This window comes from Mirounga angustirostris, unplaced genomic scaffold (genome assembly GCF_029215605.1).
Source record: "Mirounga angustirostris isolate CCGP_5_RB_7025 unplaced genomic scaffold, mMirAng1.0.hap1 SCAF_6, whole genome shotgun sequence".
NCBI classification, from domain to species: domain Eukaryota; kingdom Metazoa; phylum Chordata; class Mammalia; order Carnivora; family Phocidae; genus Mirounga; species Mirounga angustirostris.
The window spans coordinates 1,431,426-1,452,213 of record NW_026991714.1 but is presented as its reverse complement, the minus strand read 5'-3'; the positions used below and the strand labels follow the sequence as shown (position 1 = coordinate 1,452,213).

Here is a 20,788-nt window from a genome sequence, read left to right as displayed (position 1 = left end):
TACTATGAACTTTTACAACATAAATTACAATTTGTATTTACGTACCATAGGAAAAAACAGAAGCGGTTGTGGGATGTGTGAATGAGCAGAAATGTACACTAAAACAGTGTCCTAGTCCTCCCTTTCATGCTCCTTAAGTCCAGGTAGGCTTGCTCCCAGATGTGCAGTTGTTTTGATGGGGTCCAGAGGGAATAATTCAAAATACTAGGTACAAGAGTAGGCAGACACAAAATAGAGATTTTAAAAGTTGAGTTGAGGTAGAGGAGTGTGTGGTGTTACAGGGCAATGTGGATTGGAACTATTTAATAAAGGCTTGGCTATATATATAAAATTGTCTTAGTAAAGCAGTAGTTTCCAGAGTAGCATTTACAGATCTCTGCGATGTGCAAAACAATTTATGAGGTTGTAAGAAGAAGCTCTATTAATATTTATTCCTAACCTTAACTTTTAAAATGTGTAATGTTTATATATTTTAAATATGTATAACCTCTTCATACAGTATATCATATTTGTGCAGTTCATACATAGATTTAGATTATGCTCTCAATTTTTCCTTTTTACTGGTTGTGTGTTTATAAAAAAAACAAAACCAGAGGATAATATATATATTACATATATATATATCTTATATTTAAGATATACAGATATCTTATATATCTTATATATACAGATATATATATATATATCTGTCCTCTGAGGACTGCAGAGGAAGAAGTCCTTTTTAATCTATCAGTGTCATCAGGAGAGATGTGCACTGGTAGGATCATTCTAGGCAGTGGAAGTAACATATGTAAAGGGGAGAACAGTGAGTTTAAAAAATTAAATAAAAGAGCCAGTGTGGTTAGGTAAAGGGACTAAAGATGAGGCTGTAAAGGCATGTAGGGAACCTTATTAATTACACTCAGGAACCATTAAAAATTTTAGGCAAGAAGTGACATGCCATTTCTTGGCTTTCCGTCATATTTTTTGATTGGTAGATCACTTGTGACTTACGGTCAGAAGATCTGGTTCCTTCATCAGTTCAAGGCCTGCCTGTCAAATTGTACCCATGTCATGCTTGTTGAATTTATCTGACGACGGGCTTCAGCATATTTGAAGCTTTTTATTAGCACCATTGTGCCAGAGGTACAGTTGAACTCAAGCAGCAGTGAGGGTTTTGTCTCTCAGAACGCTTTGTTTTCATACTGCTTCAGAGAGACTCTTAAACAATGACTGACTACTTTTGATGGTATCGACCTAAACCAGGGTTTAGTAAACTGCAGCCTGTGGACCAATGCTGCCCAAGGCCTCTTTTAGTGCAGCCTTCAGCTAAAAATCATTTTTACTTTTCCTTTTTTTAAGATTTTATTTATTTAGAGAGAGAGAGGACTAGCTGGGAGAGAGGAGAGGAGTAGAAGGGAAGGGAGAAGGAAAGGGAGAGAATCTCAGGCAGACTCCCCACTAACTGCAGAGCCTGATACAGGGCTCGATTCCACAACCCTGAGATCGTGACCTGAGCCAAAACCGAGAGCTGGACACTTAACCGATGGAGCCACCCAGGTGTCCCTGTTCTTATATTTTTAAAGGGTTGCTTAAAAAGATAAAGGAGAAAGGAAAAACGTATATGTGAGACATCATATGTGTCCTCGAAAGCCTAAAATATTTACCATTGAGATTTTTACAGAAAAAGTTTGCCAACCCCTGAAAAGAAAGAACGAGATTTCAAGGAGATAGCCACAAAGAAAATCACCAAAATATTTTACTTCAGTAAACAAAAGAAATAATATACCTAGATCCATAAAGTTACTCTTACTATAAGACCGTTTTATTCATTCAAATAAATATTTATTGAGAGTAACTGAATACTGAGCATTGGAGATACAAATATGATAAGATAAGGCTCCTACCGTCAAGGATTCAGACATAGTCACCAGCAAAGGTGTGTTAAATTCTGTAACGGACCAGTGAGCAAATACGGTGACACACAGAGGAACTTGTGTCGACACGTGGGGCAGGGTGAAGAGTAAGAAGGTGTTTAACACAGAGAAAGGCACAGAACCGTGAAAGAGAGTGCTGTTTTTGGAGAGCAGCACGTGGATGTCACTAGTGTGTGAGGGATATTATGTGACTGTGGTAGAGAGCGAGGCTGTAAAAGTCGCAACAGACTGGACCCCATACAGCATAGGCCTTTTTGTGTGTTTGTTTCATTTGAAGGCATTGAGACTCTGTTGCGGAGGCAGTTGGGAGCCACTGAAGGATTTTGAACAGGGAAGATAAGAATTATTTGATATATTGTATAATTCAGAATGGGATAGATTTTGCGGTGCTAAAAAAGGCCCAACACTTCAGTGGCTTGAGACCACAGAGTCTTCCTTTTGTTCATGCCTTGTGACCATTGCGGGTCTGCTGTGTGTTCCCTTCCAGGACCCTGTCAGCAGAGCCTCTGTTGCAGTGTTGCTGGTCTTGTGAGGGAGGGTGAGCAGCACGGTAAAGCGCTGACCAGCTCTTAGAGTTTCTGCCCACATTTCAGTGCTAAAGCAGATCGCATGGTTAAGACTTCTGTGAAGGAAGTGGGGGGAGTATAATGTTATGGAAGGCAGGGCAGCAGGTATTTATGATAACAGCACAGTCTACCACACACACATTTTGGAGAAACTCTGCAGCATTGCAGTGTGGAGAATGGAATGTGACAAGAAATGTGAAGAAATGCATCGATAATGGCTTCAGGTTTGGATATGTTCAGTTTGAGCAGCGTTTGGGCTGTTGAGGTGGAGATGTTAGTGAGCCATTTGGAAGCAGTGGCTTGTAGTTTGAGCAGGACGTCTGGTAGAGATGCAGACCTAGCAGTATGTAATAGAAACGTTGATCTGGCAGTGAGTGAGCTAACCCAGAGGGGACAGCAGGAACGCAGATTTAAGAAACATTCGCATTGGAGGGAAGTGGAAGAGAAGGTGTCAGTGATGACATAAAAGTTTTACACAGATGTTTATGTAGAAAAATCAAAGAGGGGCGCCTGGGTGGCTCAGTTGGTTAAGCGACTGCCTTCGGCGCAGGTCATGACCCCAGGGTTCTGGGATCGAGTCCCGCATCGGGCTTCCGGCTCAGCGGGAAGCCTGCTTCTCCCTCTCCCACTCCCCCTGCTTGTGTTCCTGCTCTCACTGTCTCTGTCTCTGTCAAATAAATAAATAAAATCTCTAAAAAAAAAAAATAAGAAAACCTTTTTAAAAAAAAAGAAAAATCAAAGAGTACATGTAATAGAAGCCTCTTAATGTCAGATGTCACAAAGAGGTCAAGAAAGATTTGGACGTTAATAATTGAGAAGATGATTTTTATAAAACCAGTTGGCAAGTGCAGAGTTAGAGCAGTTTGGCTGCTTGAGAAGGGACTGCTAGAATTCAGGTGGCCTTGGTTGGTATAAATTTGAGCTCTTTATTTCCAGCAATGAGGAAATTAGATGTACTGAGCAAACAAACTTCTTGGTACCTAAAACTAAAATACTGGATAAAATTTGGAAAACATTTCTTAAAACATTGCTGAACTTTGAGATAAATAAATAGGAAGCCAGAAGTTTTCAGAAAGCTTGATTCAACAGAACTAGAGAGTATTAGAACCGCTTGACATCTGCCTGATTCCTGGTGGCATAGAGCCTGAGCAGCACAGAGGTTCATATCAGATTTCCCTGCATAAATCTGGTACTCCCTAAAGGTGACATTTACCAGGGCAAGAGCAAATGGAAACAAACCCATCACAGAAGAAGGCAGGAGCAGGAAAAGGAGCACCTCTCCACAAGCTCATTCTCACCTCCTGTCTCACATGCAGATGATTTTTTTTTTTAAGGTTTTAGTTAGTTATTTATTTGACAGAGAGTGAGAGAAAGCACAGCCGGGGGCGGGGGGTGGTGGGGCGCAGAGGCAGAGGGAGAAGCAGGCTCCCCACTGAGCAGGGAGCCCAACGCAGGGCTTGACCCTGCTGAGCCAGCCAGGCGCCCCTCACATGCAGATTTATATTGCCTGTGGGACCCAGAAAAAAATTAATGAAAATTTGTTGTCAAACGGTAGTGCCCTGAGTTTATTCCAGAGTGAAATGCAAATTTAATTCCTATTCAGTATAAATCTAAGTGTTTTTGATCAGTATATCCTCAGTATTGGTTGACCTTGCATTCTCATTTACTCCAGTAGCACAAGAGTGACAACCTTTATTTTGCATTCAAAAGGCAAATCACTCAGTCAGAACTATGTCCTAACCTTCCAGTTACAGACAAAGAAATGAAATAGTAGGGAGTGTAGAGACCCTCTGTTTAGTAATTGAGATACATAAACAAATACAATTTTGTACAAGACATCTTATGGCCCATCCTTGAACTAATGCTCTGTTTTGAAATACATCCAAAGGGATAAATACACTAAAAGGGATAATACATAAAAATATGATTTTACTGATGGCTGCAGTCATTGTTATGAAAGCTGTTGTCTATGACCTTAGCAGGATCTATTGGGAAACGGGACAGTATCCTGCCTAGACTGACTTATACTGTGGAAGCTGGGTTTCCAAGGGCAGATGTTCTCAGAGAGACCCAGGTGGAATGTGTCCTGCCTTTTCTAACCCAAACTTGGAAATCAACATGTTCTTACTTCTGTGGAATTCTCTTTGCTAGAAGCAACTCTCTAAGGGCAGCTCATATTCAAGAGGGGAATTAGACACTACCACTTGGTGGGAGAAAAAGTACAAGACTTGGGTACATGTTGTAGTAGCCCTACAAGCAATTAGGGCAGGGAGACCAGGTTAGCTCAGTGCTGAGCGGCTGCGGGTAGTGTGGAGGAAAGGGGATGGGTTGAAGAGACCAGACTGACATAGAACCACATTTTATGGTTTGTGGGGAGAGTAGAGGAGAAGTAATAGATGATGTGACCTGAGCTTGGCTTGCAAAATTCCTGCTATGTAATTGGTGCTCCATACATATAATGTAGAAGAGTTGGCTTTATGGTATCATTCACTGAGTTTCATAGTCTGGAGGAGCAAGGTTGAAGGAGAAGGTAATGACATAAGTTGTGAATGTGAGTTTGAGAAATCTGTGAAACATGCAAAAGTAGAGAAGTAGAAAAAAAGTTTTATTCAGAAAATAGAGATTTGGGCATCTCAGAATATAGGTGGTAGTTGAGCAAATTGCCAAGGAGTATGGAGAGTTCAACAAGGAAAGCACTTGTACCAGAGAAAGTGAGAAATGCTCATGGGCTCAAGCCAGGTATAGGAAGGAAGCAGTTCTCATTGTGGTCATCTTCAGAGAAAATTGAAGATGAGTATGTGTGTTCTGATCATTGAAACTGTGAGAATAAACATGTTGCCAGTGGGGAAGTAAGTATGAAAGCTAAAGACACAGTATTGGGGATTAGGGACCTCTACAGTTAAATCTGATAGTGTTGCAAGTAATTGGAAGATAATCAAAGTGTATTACCAGAGAAACAGTGGAGGCCAGATTTTAAGAAGTAGTGATATTTAATAGCTCTGAGAATTTGAAATTTGAAAAATCCTGAATTTAAAGAAGACTCTACTGGATATTATCTGAAGGAAGTTACTGGTAATTTGAGAAAAATTGATGAGACTGAATCTAGAATGCCCCGGGCTTGTAAAGGAGTACCTAGAATAGTACCACATTTTAAACTCACATAGGTAGGAAATCTGTTGATCAGCTTTGGAAAGGTATGACCTGTGTTCATTAATAGTAAGCAACTAGGTATCTTGGGAAATGGCCCTGTTACGATCTGATGTTTACAGATACTGTAAAACTAATGTTTTACTTACCAGAGGAAGGTGAGCATTTCCCACATTATGTGTAGTCATAAAAAAAGTGTGGAGTGGTATTTGAAGAAACAAAGTTCACCAAGTCATTGGGCCACTAAGATAACAAGATTCATCGAAGACCACTTATTTTCCGATCTTACCGTCAACGTGTATTCTTTCTAAATTAGTTTATACATATGTTTAGTATTCTAGTTTTAAAGCTTTTCTTAAGAAGTTTCACTTATATCCTTTGTACTTGCAGCATTGTCAGAAAAAGCACTGAACTAGAAATATCACCAACTGGCAAGTCTCTACAGTTAAATGGACCGTCAGTTTTGAAGAAATAAACTATTTCTTTCTGCTCCTCATCTCAGAGATTGAGAATTGTTGTTGGTTTTTAACTCACATATTGTTAGGGAAACAGGCCAATTTTGAATTTATTATGATTACTGTAATATGCCTTATTCAGGAAAATAAACTTGCTTGGGAAAGACAAATGCATATGGTGTTAGGATGTTTAATCCTGTTAAGAAAAATGGAGCAGTATTCCTTTGATGTAAAAAGTTATTTAAGTGACTAGCTGTGTTCAGTTTGTCTCTATGTGTGATTTGTCATCTTATGTAGTAAACGGAGTTCCCTCTCGAAGTCCAAGATTGCTTGCTTCCGGGGATGACTCTGTGGATAGTCTGCTGCAGCGGATGGTCCAACATGAGGACCAAGAGCCCCTGGAGAAGAATATAGATGCTGTGATTGCATCTGCCTCGGGGCCACCTTCCTCCAGTCCAGGCCGCAGCCACAGCAGGGAGCGAGCCCTGGGAAAACCGGACGGCCTTCTGGCGCCCTCAGCCCCCAGTGACTCTTGCAGTAGCAGCATCTCACTCCTGTCTGAGAAGTTGCCAAGCAGCTGCTCGCCCCATCATATCAAGAGAAGTGTCGTGGAAGCCATGCAGCGTCAAGCTCGGAAAATGTGCAATTATGACAAAATCTTGGCCACTAAGAAAAACCTGGACCATGTCAATAAAATATTAAAAGCCAAAAAACTTCAGAGACAGGCCAGGACAGGGAATAACTTTGTGAAACGCAGACCAGGGCGACCTCGGAAATGCCCCCTCCAGGCTGTGGTGTCAATGCAAGCATTCCAGGCTGCCCGGTTTGTCAGCCCTGACTCCAGTGAAGGCGAAGAAAGAGCAGCCCTGCCCCTCCGTCCCGACACAGTTACGGATGTCATTGAGGCTGTTGTACAGAGCGTAAACCTGAGTCCAGAACATAAGAAGGGGCTGAAGAGGAAAAGTTGGCTGTTGGAAGAACAGACCAAGAAAAAGCAGAAGCCATTCCCAGAGGAAGAGCAAGAGCATACTAAAAGGTAATTATCCTTGTTTGACGTTTTATCTGAGGGGAGAAAAACAGCTTTTTATAAACATAACATACATATGCAGCTGAATTCTTCAGGTAATCTCCTAACCTTTCATTATGTAAAACCTGTACTCCTCTGTTTTATTTAAAAGTGTTATTTATGGCTGCCCACAATTATGAAATATTAAGAAGCACATGGGATGTAGCAGTCCAGGCTGAAACCCTGACTTTGCAGAGGAGGAATTCAAGGCCCGGAGAGGTTATGTATTTTACCCAGCACATAGCTGTGTGCCTGCAGTTAGTTTTAGGCTCAGACTCTTCTCTGTGCTCCAGACTTTTCATCCTATTGTCACACATTTTTCTGCATGTTAGATTTATTTTCTTCATAGTTTCCTTGTTATAGTCTTACTTTTCTAAAAGGTGTAGAGCACAGAGCCAAAAATCACTCCCCAAAAAAGAGCTTTTAATCCTTTTGTTATGTATCCAACCAGATTCTTCCCCTGAAGGTATGCTTGGTATTTTTTAATGAGTTATAATACAGTATTCACCATTTGCAAATGACTTTTCCTTTACTAAATACAGCATGCTCACTCATAGTTACATGGCGGCCCCTGTTCACAATTAGAGAAATACAAATTAAAACTGCTAGACACATTTTTAAGCCTCTTAACATTTATTTTCAAACTGCTCTCTTAAAAACCACACCAATTTATACTTCTTTTTTTTTTTTTTTTTAAAGATTTTATTTATTTATTTGACAGAGAGAGACACAGCGAGAGAGGGAACACAAGCAGGGGGAGTGGGAGAGGGAGAAGCAGGCTCCCCGCAGAGCAGGGAGCCCGATGCGGGACTCGATCCCAGGACCCTGGGATCATGACCTGAGCTGAAGGCATATGGTTAACTAAGCCACCCAGGCGCCCTCCATATTAGCTTTAGCATATAGGTGTTTAAATCAGTTGAAATTTGCTTTAGTACAAGTTATGAGTGCTATATTTATGATCACTCATTGTCAAGGTTACAGTTTTATAAACATGGCTGTTTTTATGTTGTATGTAGCTTTTACTCTTTATATTCCCACTGAATTGTAGTAGTATTTTTTTGGAAAGGCAGGAAAATAGAGATTTTGTTTTAAAAAGAGATGTAATTTAAACTTTAAAAAAAAATTTAAATGGTTGTCTTAGCACTAGCACTATTTGTTGATTAATTTTTCCCTACTTACTGGAAATGATACCTTTATTATATACTGAATTTTTATATGTTTTGGGGTCTTAGGGTCTATTTTTATTGTTTCTTCCCATCAGCCTATTTTAGTATCAGTGTTTTTCCATTTTAGTCACTGAGGCTTTAAAATACTGAAAAGAGGGGCACCTGGGTGGCTCAGTCTGTTAAGTGTCTTGCCTTCTGCTCAGGTCATAATCCTGGGGTCCTGGGATTGAGCTCTGTATCCGGCTCCCTGCTCAGTGGGGAGTCTGCTTCTCCGTCTTCCTCTACCCCTCCTCCTCACTTATTCTCTCTCTCAAATAAATAAAAAATCTTTAAAAAAAAAAAAACCAAAACACTGAAAAAAGAATGATTTCTGCCTTCATGGTAGTAAGAACGTGACAGTTCATGACATTTTGACCATTCACTTTAGGGGAAGGGTCACCTTAAAAATGTGCTTCAGAGGGGCCCCTGGGTGGCTCAGTCGTTAAGCGTCTGCCTTCGGCTCAGGTCATGATCCCAGGGTCCTGGGATTGAGCCCCGCATCGGGCTCCCCACTCCGCAGGAAGCCTGCTTCTCCCTCTCCCACTCCCCCTGCTTGTGTTCCCTCTCTCGCTGTGTCTCTCTGTCAAATAAATAAAATCTTTAAAAAAAAAAAAAAGTGCTTCAGAGAAAAGGCATTATTCCAGAAAAGCCTTTATGTTCCAGGAAATTCTAGTATCATAGTCACCAACATTAAACACTTTAATTTTCCACAAAATTACATTTTAGAATTTGAAGAAATTATGAGGAGAAAGATACAGTTTCTACCCTCAAGAGTAGAGGAGATGTATCAAGAAAGGACATGATATAGAAAGTTCCCAGAGACAGCAACAGTTTTCTACCTTTTTCTAACTAGAACCTACTATAATACTTGTTACATAGCAGGGGTTATTCATTTCCTTATTCAATAAGTATTTATTGCAAAATTATTTATGCTATGTGCTAGGATAGGTAACAATGGTATGCAAATATAGATATATTCACTATCCCCATGAATCACACAGTCTAAATTCCAGTATGAACAGTTATTTAGTGTTACAAGAATATATTGTTGAGGTAATTGACCTAGGTTTCCTGTGGAAGTAATTACCAAATTAAAATCTGAAGAGTAGACTTCATCTGTTATTTAAAGGAGCAAGGCTAGAACAAACATTATGGGCTGAGTATGAAAAGGCATGGCAGGCTTAAGGAAGTGAAAGAAGGCTTTTGTGGCCAAAACAGAGCTAATTAGAGTACGGTCTAGAGCCTGGAGAATGAGTCTAAAGAAAAGATTGTGGGGACCAGATCATGCAGAGGGCTTTGTTTGCCATGTTAAAGACTTTGGATACTATTTGTTGATTTAATAACAAACCAGATTGCAAAAGAATAATGTAATGGTTATGAGCTGGGTTCTAGACTCACAAGAAACTGGGTTCAAATCCTGGTTCTAAAAGGAAAAAAGATAAATTTTAAAAACTAGGTAAAAAATAAAATCATAAAATCTTAAAAATACTTAGAACTGAATAAACACTCTGCTGCATACTAAAACTTGCAGGATGTATTTAAAGAGGTGCCTAGAGAGAGATTCATAGCCTTTAAGACTTATATTATTTTTTTAATGCTGAAAATTCATGAACCAAGAGGCCAATTAAGAAATGAGAAAAACAAGAGAACAAGCCCCAAAATGGTAAATGAAGAAGATGGAAACATATACATTAAATTAACAAAGCTAAGGTACAATAGAAAGAATCACCGAAGACCAAAGTTAGTTCCTTGAAGACTAATAAAATATACACACTACTCGTAAAGTTGATCAATGAAGAACATTATGAGTTAAAAAGGAGATAAGCTATATATGAGAGATTAAAAAATGACTATCAGCACGTTACACCCAACAAATCTCAGTTGAGATGTACATATTCCTAGGAAAAACCTACCCAAGAAGAAATAGCCTGAGTGCTTCTTTTCTATAAATGGAATCTTTAATTTAAAATCTTATGGCAAAAGAAAGCAGCAGGACCGGACGGTTTACAAGAAAATTCAACCACATTTGAAATAAAAGGATCGTTCTAGTCTCATTAAAACTCTTTAGGGGAGGGCGCCTGCGTGGCTCAAGATGGTTAAGCGTCTGCCTTCAGCTCAGGTCATTATCCCGGGGTCCTGGGATCGAGTCCCACATCGGGCTCCCTGCTCAGCGGGCGGCCTGCTTCTCCCTCTACCTCTCTCTGTCTCTTATGAATAAATAAATAAAAATCTTAAAAAAAAAAAAAAAACAAACTCTTTAGGGGCGCCTGGCTGGCTCAGTCGGTGGAGCTTGGGACTCTTGATCTCAGGGTTTTAAGTTTGAACCCCAGGTGGCTGTAGAGATACTTACATAAATAAATAAACGTAAAAAAAAAATAAAAATAAAAAACCTCTTTAGAGATGGTGAGGGAAGTAAGGAGGGGAATACACATACAGAAAGTACATAGACATAAGAAATCAGTTTAAAATTTTTTTCCCAAAGTTAACGACCAATGTAGACATAGAAGGGGTGGATATATGGAACATTGCTAGCTAGCATCCCATGTGCCTTCCCAAGCACAAACTGCTTCCCTACCATTAGCCATAATCAGTCTCCTGACTTCCAAAGTAACCACATCTATAACTTTTTAAATACCATTTAAGTATGTAACCCTGACAATATTCTTTAGTTTATCCTTACTGAACTTCATTTGGATGGAATTATACATGAAGTATGCTTTTGTGTCTCACCTTTTCTGCTCACCATATATATGTGTGTTAAACCATCTATGTTGCTACACATTGCTGTAGTTACCTTCTTTTTATTGTGTACTAATCCGTTGTTTGTATACAATACAGTTTTTCCATTTTACTGTTGGGTTATTTCCACTTTGAGGCTATTATCCAAAAATGTTGCTCTTAATATTCCTTTAATGTCCACTGATGGATATGGGCATTCATTTCTTTACGGTATATTCCAAGGAATGGAATTAATGAATAAAGTAAAAGTTTTGTCCCAAGACTTAATTTCAGGCTATGGTATATTAAGCCAGTGTAGAACTGAGTAGGTAAGAGAAACAGAAGCACGTATGTATGCAAGCTTGCTATATGACAGAGGTAACACTGCAGTAGGGACAGAAGGGGCGCCTGGGTGGCTCAGTTGGTTAAGCGGCTGCCTTCAGCTCAGGTCATGATCCCAGGGTCCTGGGATCGAGCCCCGCGTCGGGCTCCCTGATCCGCGGGAAGCCTGCTTCTCCTCTCCCACTCCCCCTGCTTGTGTTCCCTTTCTCGCTGTGTCTCTCTGTCAAATAAATAAAATCTTAAAAAAAAAGTTCCTCAACGAATGAAGACATACTACAGAAATTCTCTAGACTCTTCCAATAAAACCTATGCCATGATTGGGCATAAGAAACTAAGGATTTCTATTTCTATTTCTCAAACATCATCATGACAAATATATGAAGACTTGCTACAAAGTGGGAAATTTATAACACATATAATGTATATAGTTTTGGTATCCAGAATATATAACAACAAAAAAAATGTGTTACAAATAAATCCGATATAATCTAGCAGTTCCCCTTTAGAAAAACTCTTGCCCAGCAATCACCAGAAAACACTTTTCAGAAAGGTAGTAGCAAGATTGGTTATAACCTATAGAAAATGGAAATATCCAAGATTACCGTGAAAAGGAATAAATATATTCTAGTTTTTCACACAATGGAATATGATATGGTAATAAAAATAATGAATTACAGGGGCGCCTGGGTGGCTCAGATGGTTAAGCATCTGCCTTCGGCTCAGGTCATGATCCTGGAGTCCCGGGATCGAGTCCCGCATCGGGCTCCCTGCTCGGTGGGGAGTTTGCTTCTCCTCCCTTTGACCCTCCTCCCTCTCCTGCTCTCTGTCTCTCGTTCTCTCTCTCTCAAATAAATAAATAAATAAAATCTTTAAAATAAAAAAAAATAATGAATTACAGCTATTATGTAATAATAATGGATGAGTCTTAGAAACATGATATTAAGTAAAAAAAAAGCAAGTCCCTAAAAATGATTTACTAGCTGGTAACTATTTTTATAAAGCAAAACAAAAACAAAAACCATGGAAACTGAACAAAGTATTGTATTGATGTAGATAAATATATCATAAAGCCATATTTTTTTTATTTTATTTTTTTAGAGAGCACACACACAAGTGGAGGGGGGTGGGTGGTAGAGGTGCAGAGGGAGAGAGAGACTCTTAAGCCTGTTCTGTGGCCAGTGTAGAGCCCCACAAGGGGCTTGATCTCATGACCCTAAGATCATGACCTGTACCAAAATCAAGAGTCCGCCACTTAACTGACTGAGCCACCCAGGCTCCCCCATAAAACCTTTTTTTTTTTTTTTTTTTTTTTTTACTTTAGAGAAAGAGTGTGCATGCACTGGGGGAGGGAGGAGAGAGAGGGGGGAGATTGAGAATCTCAAGTAGACTCACTGCAGAGTGCAGAGCTCACCTCAGGGCTCAGTCTCATGACCCTGAGATCATGACCTGAGCCGAAACCAAGAGTCAGGTACTCAGCCTACTGAGCCACCCAGGCGCCCCTTGAAATACTCTGTTTTAAAGCCATTAGGCATAGGTATCCAAATGGGGTATGGAAACCATGGTGACCCTGAGTTTGATGTTAGAGACCTAATGGAGTGAGGAGTTGGGCCATGGTACAAAGTGGGGAGAGCATCAATGCAGTGTAGGGTGTCAGAGCCTAAGTAGAATGAGATGGATGCTCTTGTAAAGGGAGTGTACAGAGTGACATAGTTGCATAAGCGTCCAGCTCTTGATTTTGGCTCAAGTGATGATCTCGGGACCGTGAGATCAAGCCCCATGTCAGGCTCCACACTCGGCAGGGAGTCTGCTTCTCTGTCTCTCTCTCTCTCTTTCTCCCCCTCTGCCCCTGCCCTCACTCACACACACACTCTTCCTCTCTCAAATAAATCTTTAAAACAGAGAGAGTGAGTGCCTGGTGTTGGATATAGATACCAACAAGGTTAGGAAGTTGTCCATCCCAGACTTCATTAATAAGAATTTCTAAAATTCTATGAATAGGCATTTGCATTTCTTGTAAGCTGTCATGGTAATTCTGATGTGTGTGGTCTATGGACAGCACATGGGGAAACGTAGCACTGGGAGAATTTATATATGTAGGTGATAAGCAGGAAAGCAGAAAACATTTTTGATTGCAGAAGAAAGAAATAAGGCACAGAAGTAGAAATGAATTTGCCTGGAAAGGAGAACAGTAAAAAATAAATAATAAATGATTAAACACCTAAGAACAGGTAAAAAGATAAATAATAAATTAGTTGGATAGACAGATGGATGGGTAGATAGAAAGATAGATCCTATAACCAAGTATGATGTATCCCAGTTATGTAAGCCTTGTTCAACAATTAAAAGTCAATTAAGGTTATTCATCACATCAAAAGGCTAAAGAAGAAAAATCACACAAATGCCAATAAATGAAGAAACATAATTCCACAGACTCTAACACATGTTTGTGATAAAAACTCTGAGCAGTCTATGATCAGAAAGAAACTACCTCAACATAATAAAGGCCATGCACAAAAAAACCACAGCAGACAACCTCAGTGGTGAGAGGTTGAGAGCTTTCCCCTGATGCCAGGAACGAGGGAAGGTGCCCTCCTGTGCCACTTCAATATAGTGGAGTATTAAAATTCCCAACCAGAGCCGTCAGGCAAGAAAAAGAAGTAAAAGGCATCCACATTGTAAAGGAAAAAATAAAATTAGCTCTGTTCACAGATGCCATGATCTTATATGCCAAAAACCTTGAAGATCTCACACAAAAACTATTAGAGCTACTGAACGAGTTCAGCAAAGTTGAGAACACAGAATCCACATGCAAAATCAGTTGCATTTCTGTAAACCAACAATTTTCCCAAAACGTCCCAAAAGGAAATTAAGAAAACAGTTCTTCTTATAGTAACATCAAAAAGAATAGAATAGTTAAGAATAAATTCAGGAAGGCAAAACTTGTATGTTGAAAACTACAAAACAGGGTGCCTGGGTGGCTCAGATGGTTAAGCGACTGCCTTCGGCTCAGGTCATGATCTCAGGGTCCTGGGATCGAGTCCTGCGTCAGACTCCCTGCTCTGCAGGGAGTCTGCTTCTCCCTTGCCCCTCCTCCCACTCGTTCTCCTCAATCTCTCTCTCTCTTTCAAATAAATAAAAGCTTAAAAAAAAAAAACTACAAAACATTGTTTAGTGAAATGAAAGAAGACGTGAATAAATGGAAAGACAGCCTGTGTTCATGGACTGGAAGACCTAATGTTAAAATACCAGGACTACCCAAAGCGATCTACAGATTCAGTGCAAAATCCCAGTGATGTTTTTTATGAAAATAGAAAAACCCATCCTAAAATTCATCAGGAATCTAAAGGAATCCCAAACAGCCAAACAGTCTTGAAAAAGAATTAAATTAGAGAACTGACTCTTCCGGATTTTTTCTTTTTCTCACCTTTTTGCACTGGCTAGAACTTTTTCTTTGATGCTGAATATATGATGAGAGCAGACAATTTCCTTGTCCATAATATTAGGGAAACAGTTTATTGTTTTTGCCTCATACTCAGTAGTGAAAGACTATCTAGGAAATTCCCTGCCATGTCATTGCTTCGGTCGCAAGGTCCCTAGCCAGTCTGTTTGCTTATGTTTGTGTCATATATAATTTCTAGGGTCTTTAGTTTTACTTAGTGGAACGATAAGTCTCAGTATCTATTCCATCTTTGCCTGGAACTGGAATTGGCTTAGTTTTTTTTTTTAAGATTTTATTTATTTGAGAGAGAGAGAGAGCACGTGAGCACAAGCTGGGGGAGAGCAGAGGAAGTGGGAGAAGCAGACTCCACCCTGAGCAGGGAGCCCGACGTGGGGCTCCAGGATCACAACCTGAGCCGAAGGCAGATGCCTAACAGACTGAGCCACCCAGGCGCCCCAGGAATCAACTTAATTTTTAAAGATGTTTTTGACTGACTTAGAATTCTATTTTAACAGGCCTTTTCCTCCTTCCCCTCCTTCTCCCTTTCCTCCTCCCTTAGTACTTACAGATGTTATATCCTTGCCTTCTGGCTTGCATTGTTTCAGACAGGAAATCTGCACTCATTCTTCTTCTTGTACTCCTGTATAGATTGTGTATTTTGTCCTCTCGCTTCTTAAATTTTCTTGAGTAGTTTTTAGCAATTTACTATGATATGCCTTGTTTTATTTGGATTTATATTGTTTATGGTTTGTTTAGCTTCTTGGAACTTTGAGTTTATACTTTTTATCAAATTTGGAAAATATTTGGCCATTAGTCTTTGGGTTTTTTTCACTGAATTTCTTTACATTGTAAATATCGCACAATTGTGTGTGGTTTTGTTCTTTTCCAAATGTTCAGGGTTTTTTGGTAGGCAGTTAAGTTACTTGTGGTTTGGCTTAGATTCTTTTCAAGACTGTTTTTAAGCTTTATTAGTGCTGGTCTTTATTCTAGGAATAGTTGAGCTATATGGAAATGAGTGATATTCCCCTCTGGGATATCTGTGGAATGCCCTACTATTAGGCAATGTCCTTCCACTCTGCCTCATGGAATCACCTGCCATCGTGTGTGAGCTCTGGGAGTTGTTCAGGTTACAACATACAGTAGGTTGGTGGTTCTTTGTCCAGCCTTCTAGAATTTCACCCTGCATGTGCACAACCTCGCATTTAGCGGTGTACTATGGGAGGCCCATACAGATTTCTAGAATTACTTTCCTCTGTGGCTTTCTCCACTCCAGTACTCTGCCCCAACAGTCCCAGTGCCCTCAACCTCTCTGTTTTCTGCTCAGTTCATCACGTTGGCTGTTCTCTGCTGTGGCTCTCCTCCTTCCACCATCATCCTCCCTACAAAGGGAAACTGCTATAGGACTGACTATTCTTATTTTTTTTAATTTTATTTCTTTATTTTTCTTTTTATTTTTTCTTAAGTAGGCTCCACACCCAGCGTGGAGCCCAACACAGGGCCTGAACGCACAACCCTGAGATCAAGACTTGGGCCAAGATCAAGAGTTGGACTCGAAACTGATTGAGCCACCCAGGCGCCTTCTTATTTTTTTTCTTTCTTTCTTTTTTTCTTTTCAGTTTTCTCAGGGATCACAGTGCTGTCCTATTGTCCAGTGTCTGCTAAGTGTTTCATAAACTTTCTCCAGGTTTATAGTAGTTTACTATATTTCTAATAGTTTCTGTCAGGAGGACAAGTCTGGTATCTGTTACTCCATCACAGTCAGATGAGGAAGTCCCGTACCTTGTGTTTTACTTGCTGTCTTGTTCTTTAAATAGCCAATAATAAACATTTCCTTTAAACTTGTCTTTCTAGCTTTACTGAAGCAGCAGTTGAGATTCCCAGTCCTCCTGAAACCCCAGCCAAGCCTCCCGAACCTGAAAATACCTTGCAGCCTGTGCTTTCTCTCATCCCAAGGGAAAAGAAGGCCCCACGTCCCCCAAAGAAGAAGTATCAGAAAGCAGGGCTGTATTCTGACGTTTACAAAACTACAGAGTAAGTAGTATTACCTATCAGCTGACATGCTTTACAGACCTATTATCCTTCCATGTTTGAAAAAACACTTTTGAGTATCAGAAAACAGGATACAAGTGTAATGTACACAAATATGAATCTCAGCACAAACACCTTGGTGTTCACTTTTCTCATGATACTGCACTGTGTTGTTTGGGGCTGATTATTTTCTCAGATCTTTTTCTGGGGTGGTTGGTTTTTGTTTGTTTCGGTATTTTATTTAAATTCTAGTTAGTTAGCATAGTATAACACTAATTTCAGTATCTTCCCTCATCTTTATCTTCTCTCTGCCTAAATTATATATCTATAGTTTGGATTCTCATGGTGCCTTTTTTCTTAAACATAAGAAAAATGGCACTATGTGTGTATCTCTAATGACCTTGATGATTTTCTGCATTCATTCTTCATTCATTGAATGGTTTCTTGTTTCCAGACACTTTGTCAGATGAGTAAAATATACTTCTTGTAAGAACGTCCTCTTCCCTTGGGAAGGTACAGCTGAAGAAATGATCTTAAGAATATGTAGGGCTTGGGGGCGCCTGGGTGGCTCAGTCGTTAAGCGTCTGCCTTCGGCTCGGGTCATGTTCCCAGTGTCCTGGGATCAAGCCCCGCATCAGGCTCCCTGCTCAGCAGGGAGCCTGCTTCTCCCTCTCCCTCTGCCTCTCCCCCTGCTTGTGTGCGCTCGCTTTCTCTCTCTCTCTCTTTCTCAAATAGATAAATAAAAAATCTTTTAAAATACATATATATATATATATATATATATATATATATATATATATATATGTAGAGCCTGAAGAGATACCACCTGTCACTGAGTAAGAGGTATCTCATAGAATACAGTTGATTTAGGTTCTAGAAGTTCAATACTAGTTTGCAAGGTAGAAAAAGGCATTCCAGTTAAAGAGGATAGCCTGTCCTAGGCACATACAGGATGCAAAGATTTTTCAGTGCTTCTGAAATGTAGTGGTGTTGTGGAAAATAAGCATTGCATGATAGGGATCACAAAACCATGGACCTAACGGACTCTAAGATATTTACCTCGTTAAGCTGTAGGAAATTAAATAGGATATTTTTAGGAAAGGAAGAGTGCAAGTATGTGTTATAAGATGAACTCTAGCAGCAGAGCGGAAAATGAATGGGGGGTGACTAATGGCAGAAACGCAGTGTCCCTCAAAAGGTCGTGAGGGTCTGAATTTTGGCAAGAAAGAGTGAAATTGAAAGGGGAAAGATTAGATTTTAGAGCTATATCTTACTTGATGTGGTTAAAGTGATCTCTATGTAAACCACAGCACCTTATTTTGCATTGAAAAGATTTTCTATTGGCACACATGGGTGGCTCAGTCGGTTAAGCGTCCACCTTCAGCTCAAGTCATGATCTCAGGGTCCTGGGTTACAGCCCTGCATTGGGCTCCCTGTTCAGCGGGGAGCCTGCTTCTCCCTCTGCCTGCTACTCCCCCTGCTTGTGTGTTCTCTCTCTCTCTCTCTCTCTCTAACAAATAAATAAAATCTTAAAAAAAAAAAAAAGATTTTCTATTTATTTGCCACTGAAGTAGATGCCACATAAGCTCTTTGTACTCTATTCCTGCTTCTTGGATCATGAAAATGTTTTATTCGTTAAGCTTATTAGTTTCAGCTCCCAATAATAGGAAATTCTCTCAAATATCCAAGACTTGAAGAAGATAGACATTCATTTTCCTTTAATGTAAAAAACGTTATGAAGTACACACTTCAGGGTTAATGTGGGAACTTCACAGTATCTTCAGGGATCTAGAATCCTTTCTTTCTGTCCTTCCATCTCAGCATTAAGCTTCCATTTCTGTGGTTACCTGCTATTCCAACATAGCTGCTAGAGTTCAGCCATAAGGTCATCATTTTAGAAAGCAGAAAAGAAAGGGAGTATAAAAAGCATGCAGCTTCTTTGCAAGGAAACAGTATGAAGTGAATGTGTCTTCCCATCCCCGACCCCAAAATTCATAATTCGAATCCCTAGTCCCTGATATGATGGTATTTGGAGGTAGGACTTTTGGAAAGTAATTAGGTCATGAGGGGGTAGCCCTGGTGAATAGGATTAGTGTCCTTAGAAGAAACACAGAGAGATGATCTCTCTCCACTGTGTGAGGAGTAGCAAGAAGGTGGCATTGCAAGCCAGGAAGAGTGTTCTCACTGGAATTCAACCCTGATCTTGGACTTCCCAGCCTCCATAAGAGTGAGAAATAAAAATTTGTTTTTTAAGCCACCCATTAATGTATTACAGCAGCCCAAACTGACTAAGAAAGGAAGCTTACAAAATATAGTCCCTGGCTAGAACATAATCATGGAACTATACTTCAGCCACATCAGGCTGAGAAATAATGGTTAATATTTCAGATGATGATACCTAAAAAAAAATTAGCATTCTGTAACTATAAATGAGAAAATGGAAATGTATTTTGGAAAGAGCTATTTTAATTATAATTTTAAGCAATGTTTTTTGTCAGTTTTCCACTAAAAAATTTTAAGTTCAAGTTTTATTTCTATTTGTACTAATGTACTTTTTGTGAATTAAATCTCTTTAAAAAGGAGATTAATAATAAAGTCAGACTGTGAGTCAAAACATCAGTATCTTCAACCACATCAGTGTTTTAAAATGTCTCTCATCAGGGGAGGCCTGGGTAGTTCAGTCAGTTAGCGTCCGACTCTTGATTTTGGCTCAGGTCATGATCTCAGGGCTGTGAGATCAAGCCCCGTATCAGGCTCTGCGGTCAGTGGGGAATCTGCTTGAGATTCTCTCCCTCTCCCTTCCCCTTGTTTATGTAAGAACGAGCTACTCACCTCTTAGAAATGAGGAAGACAATGGGTTTATTTTGGAATATTTTGAAGAAACTGATCAGACTGATACATGTATACATTCTTACAAACTGTGAAGCCAGTATATTTTTGTGGGCTGGTTGGTTATTGTTTGTAGCAATTTGGGTTTTTTTCTTTGTTTTGTTTTTTAATTAATAAATAATTATTGGGCGCCTGGGTGGCTCAGATGGTTAAGCGTCTGCCTTCGGCTCAGGTCATGATCTCAGGGTCCTGGGATGGAGTCCCGCATCGGGCTCCCTGCTCCTTGGGAGCCTGCTTCTCGCTCTGCCTCTCTTTCTCTCTCTCTCATGAATAAATAAATAAAATCTTAAAAAATAATAATAATAATTATTTAGAGCAGTTTTAGGTTAATAAAATTAATATAAAGTGACAAGAGTTTGCATACAACCCCTGGCCCACACAGCCTCTCCTACTTTCAACGTCCTGCACCACAGTGTTAGATATATTATGATCAGGAACCTACACTGTTGACACATCATTATCCCCCCAAAGTCCATAGTTGGCATTAGAGTTCACTCTTGGTGTTGTATGGGTTTTCATAAATGTATGACGTGTATCCACCACCGTAATATCACACAGAATGATTTCCCTGCCCCAAAAGTCCTCCGTGCTCTGTCAGTTTGTTTTGGGGCCGCAGAATGGTACAAAGAAATTGTAGAGTTACTCTTTTGTATATAGATCATCATAGGTTTTAAAAAGTTATGAGGGGATATGATTTCACTCACACATGGAATTTAAGAAATGAAACAAAACAAAGGAAAAAGAATGAGACAAACCAAGAAACAGACTCTTCACCCTGGAGAATACACTGATGGTCACCAGAGGGGAGGTGGTGGGTGGGGCAGCAGGGGAAATAGGTGATGGGAGAGGAAGGAGTGCACCTGTCATGATGAGCACTAGGTGATAATGGAAGTGTTGAATCACTGTACTGTACACCTGAAACTAATTACACCATGAAATAGAGTAATTGCAGTGTCAGGGTGTTGGAAAGGGTGGGCTCTTGAAACTGTTGATGTTATGGGGCGCCTGGGTGGCTCA

The 20,788-nt window shown here is 39.9% G+C and overlaps 1 protein-coding gene across 4 annotated transcripts in view; it reads left to right on the top strand.

The window, feature by feature from the left end:
* ASH1L (ASH1 like histone lysine methyltransferase) overlaps window positions 1-20,788 on the top strand; it is a 193,703-nt gene that overhangs the window by 86,434 nt on the left and 86,481 nt on the right. For all 4 annotated transcript variants that reach the window (XM_054507853.2, XM_054507854.2, XM_045876583.3 and 1 more), the window contains 2 exons: window positions 6,382-7,120; window positions 16,706-16,885. In XM_054507853.2, the coding sequence (XP_054363828.1) occupies window positions 6,382-7,120; window positions 16,706-16,885 (919 nt within the window). The remainder of the gene's footprint in view (window positions 1-6,381; window positions 7,121-16,705; window positions 16,886-20,788) is intronic.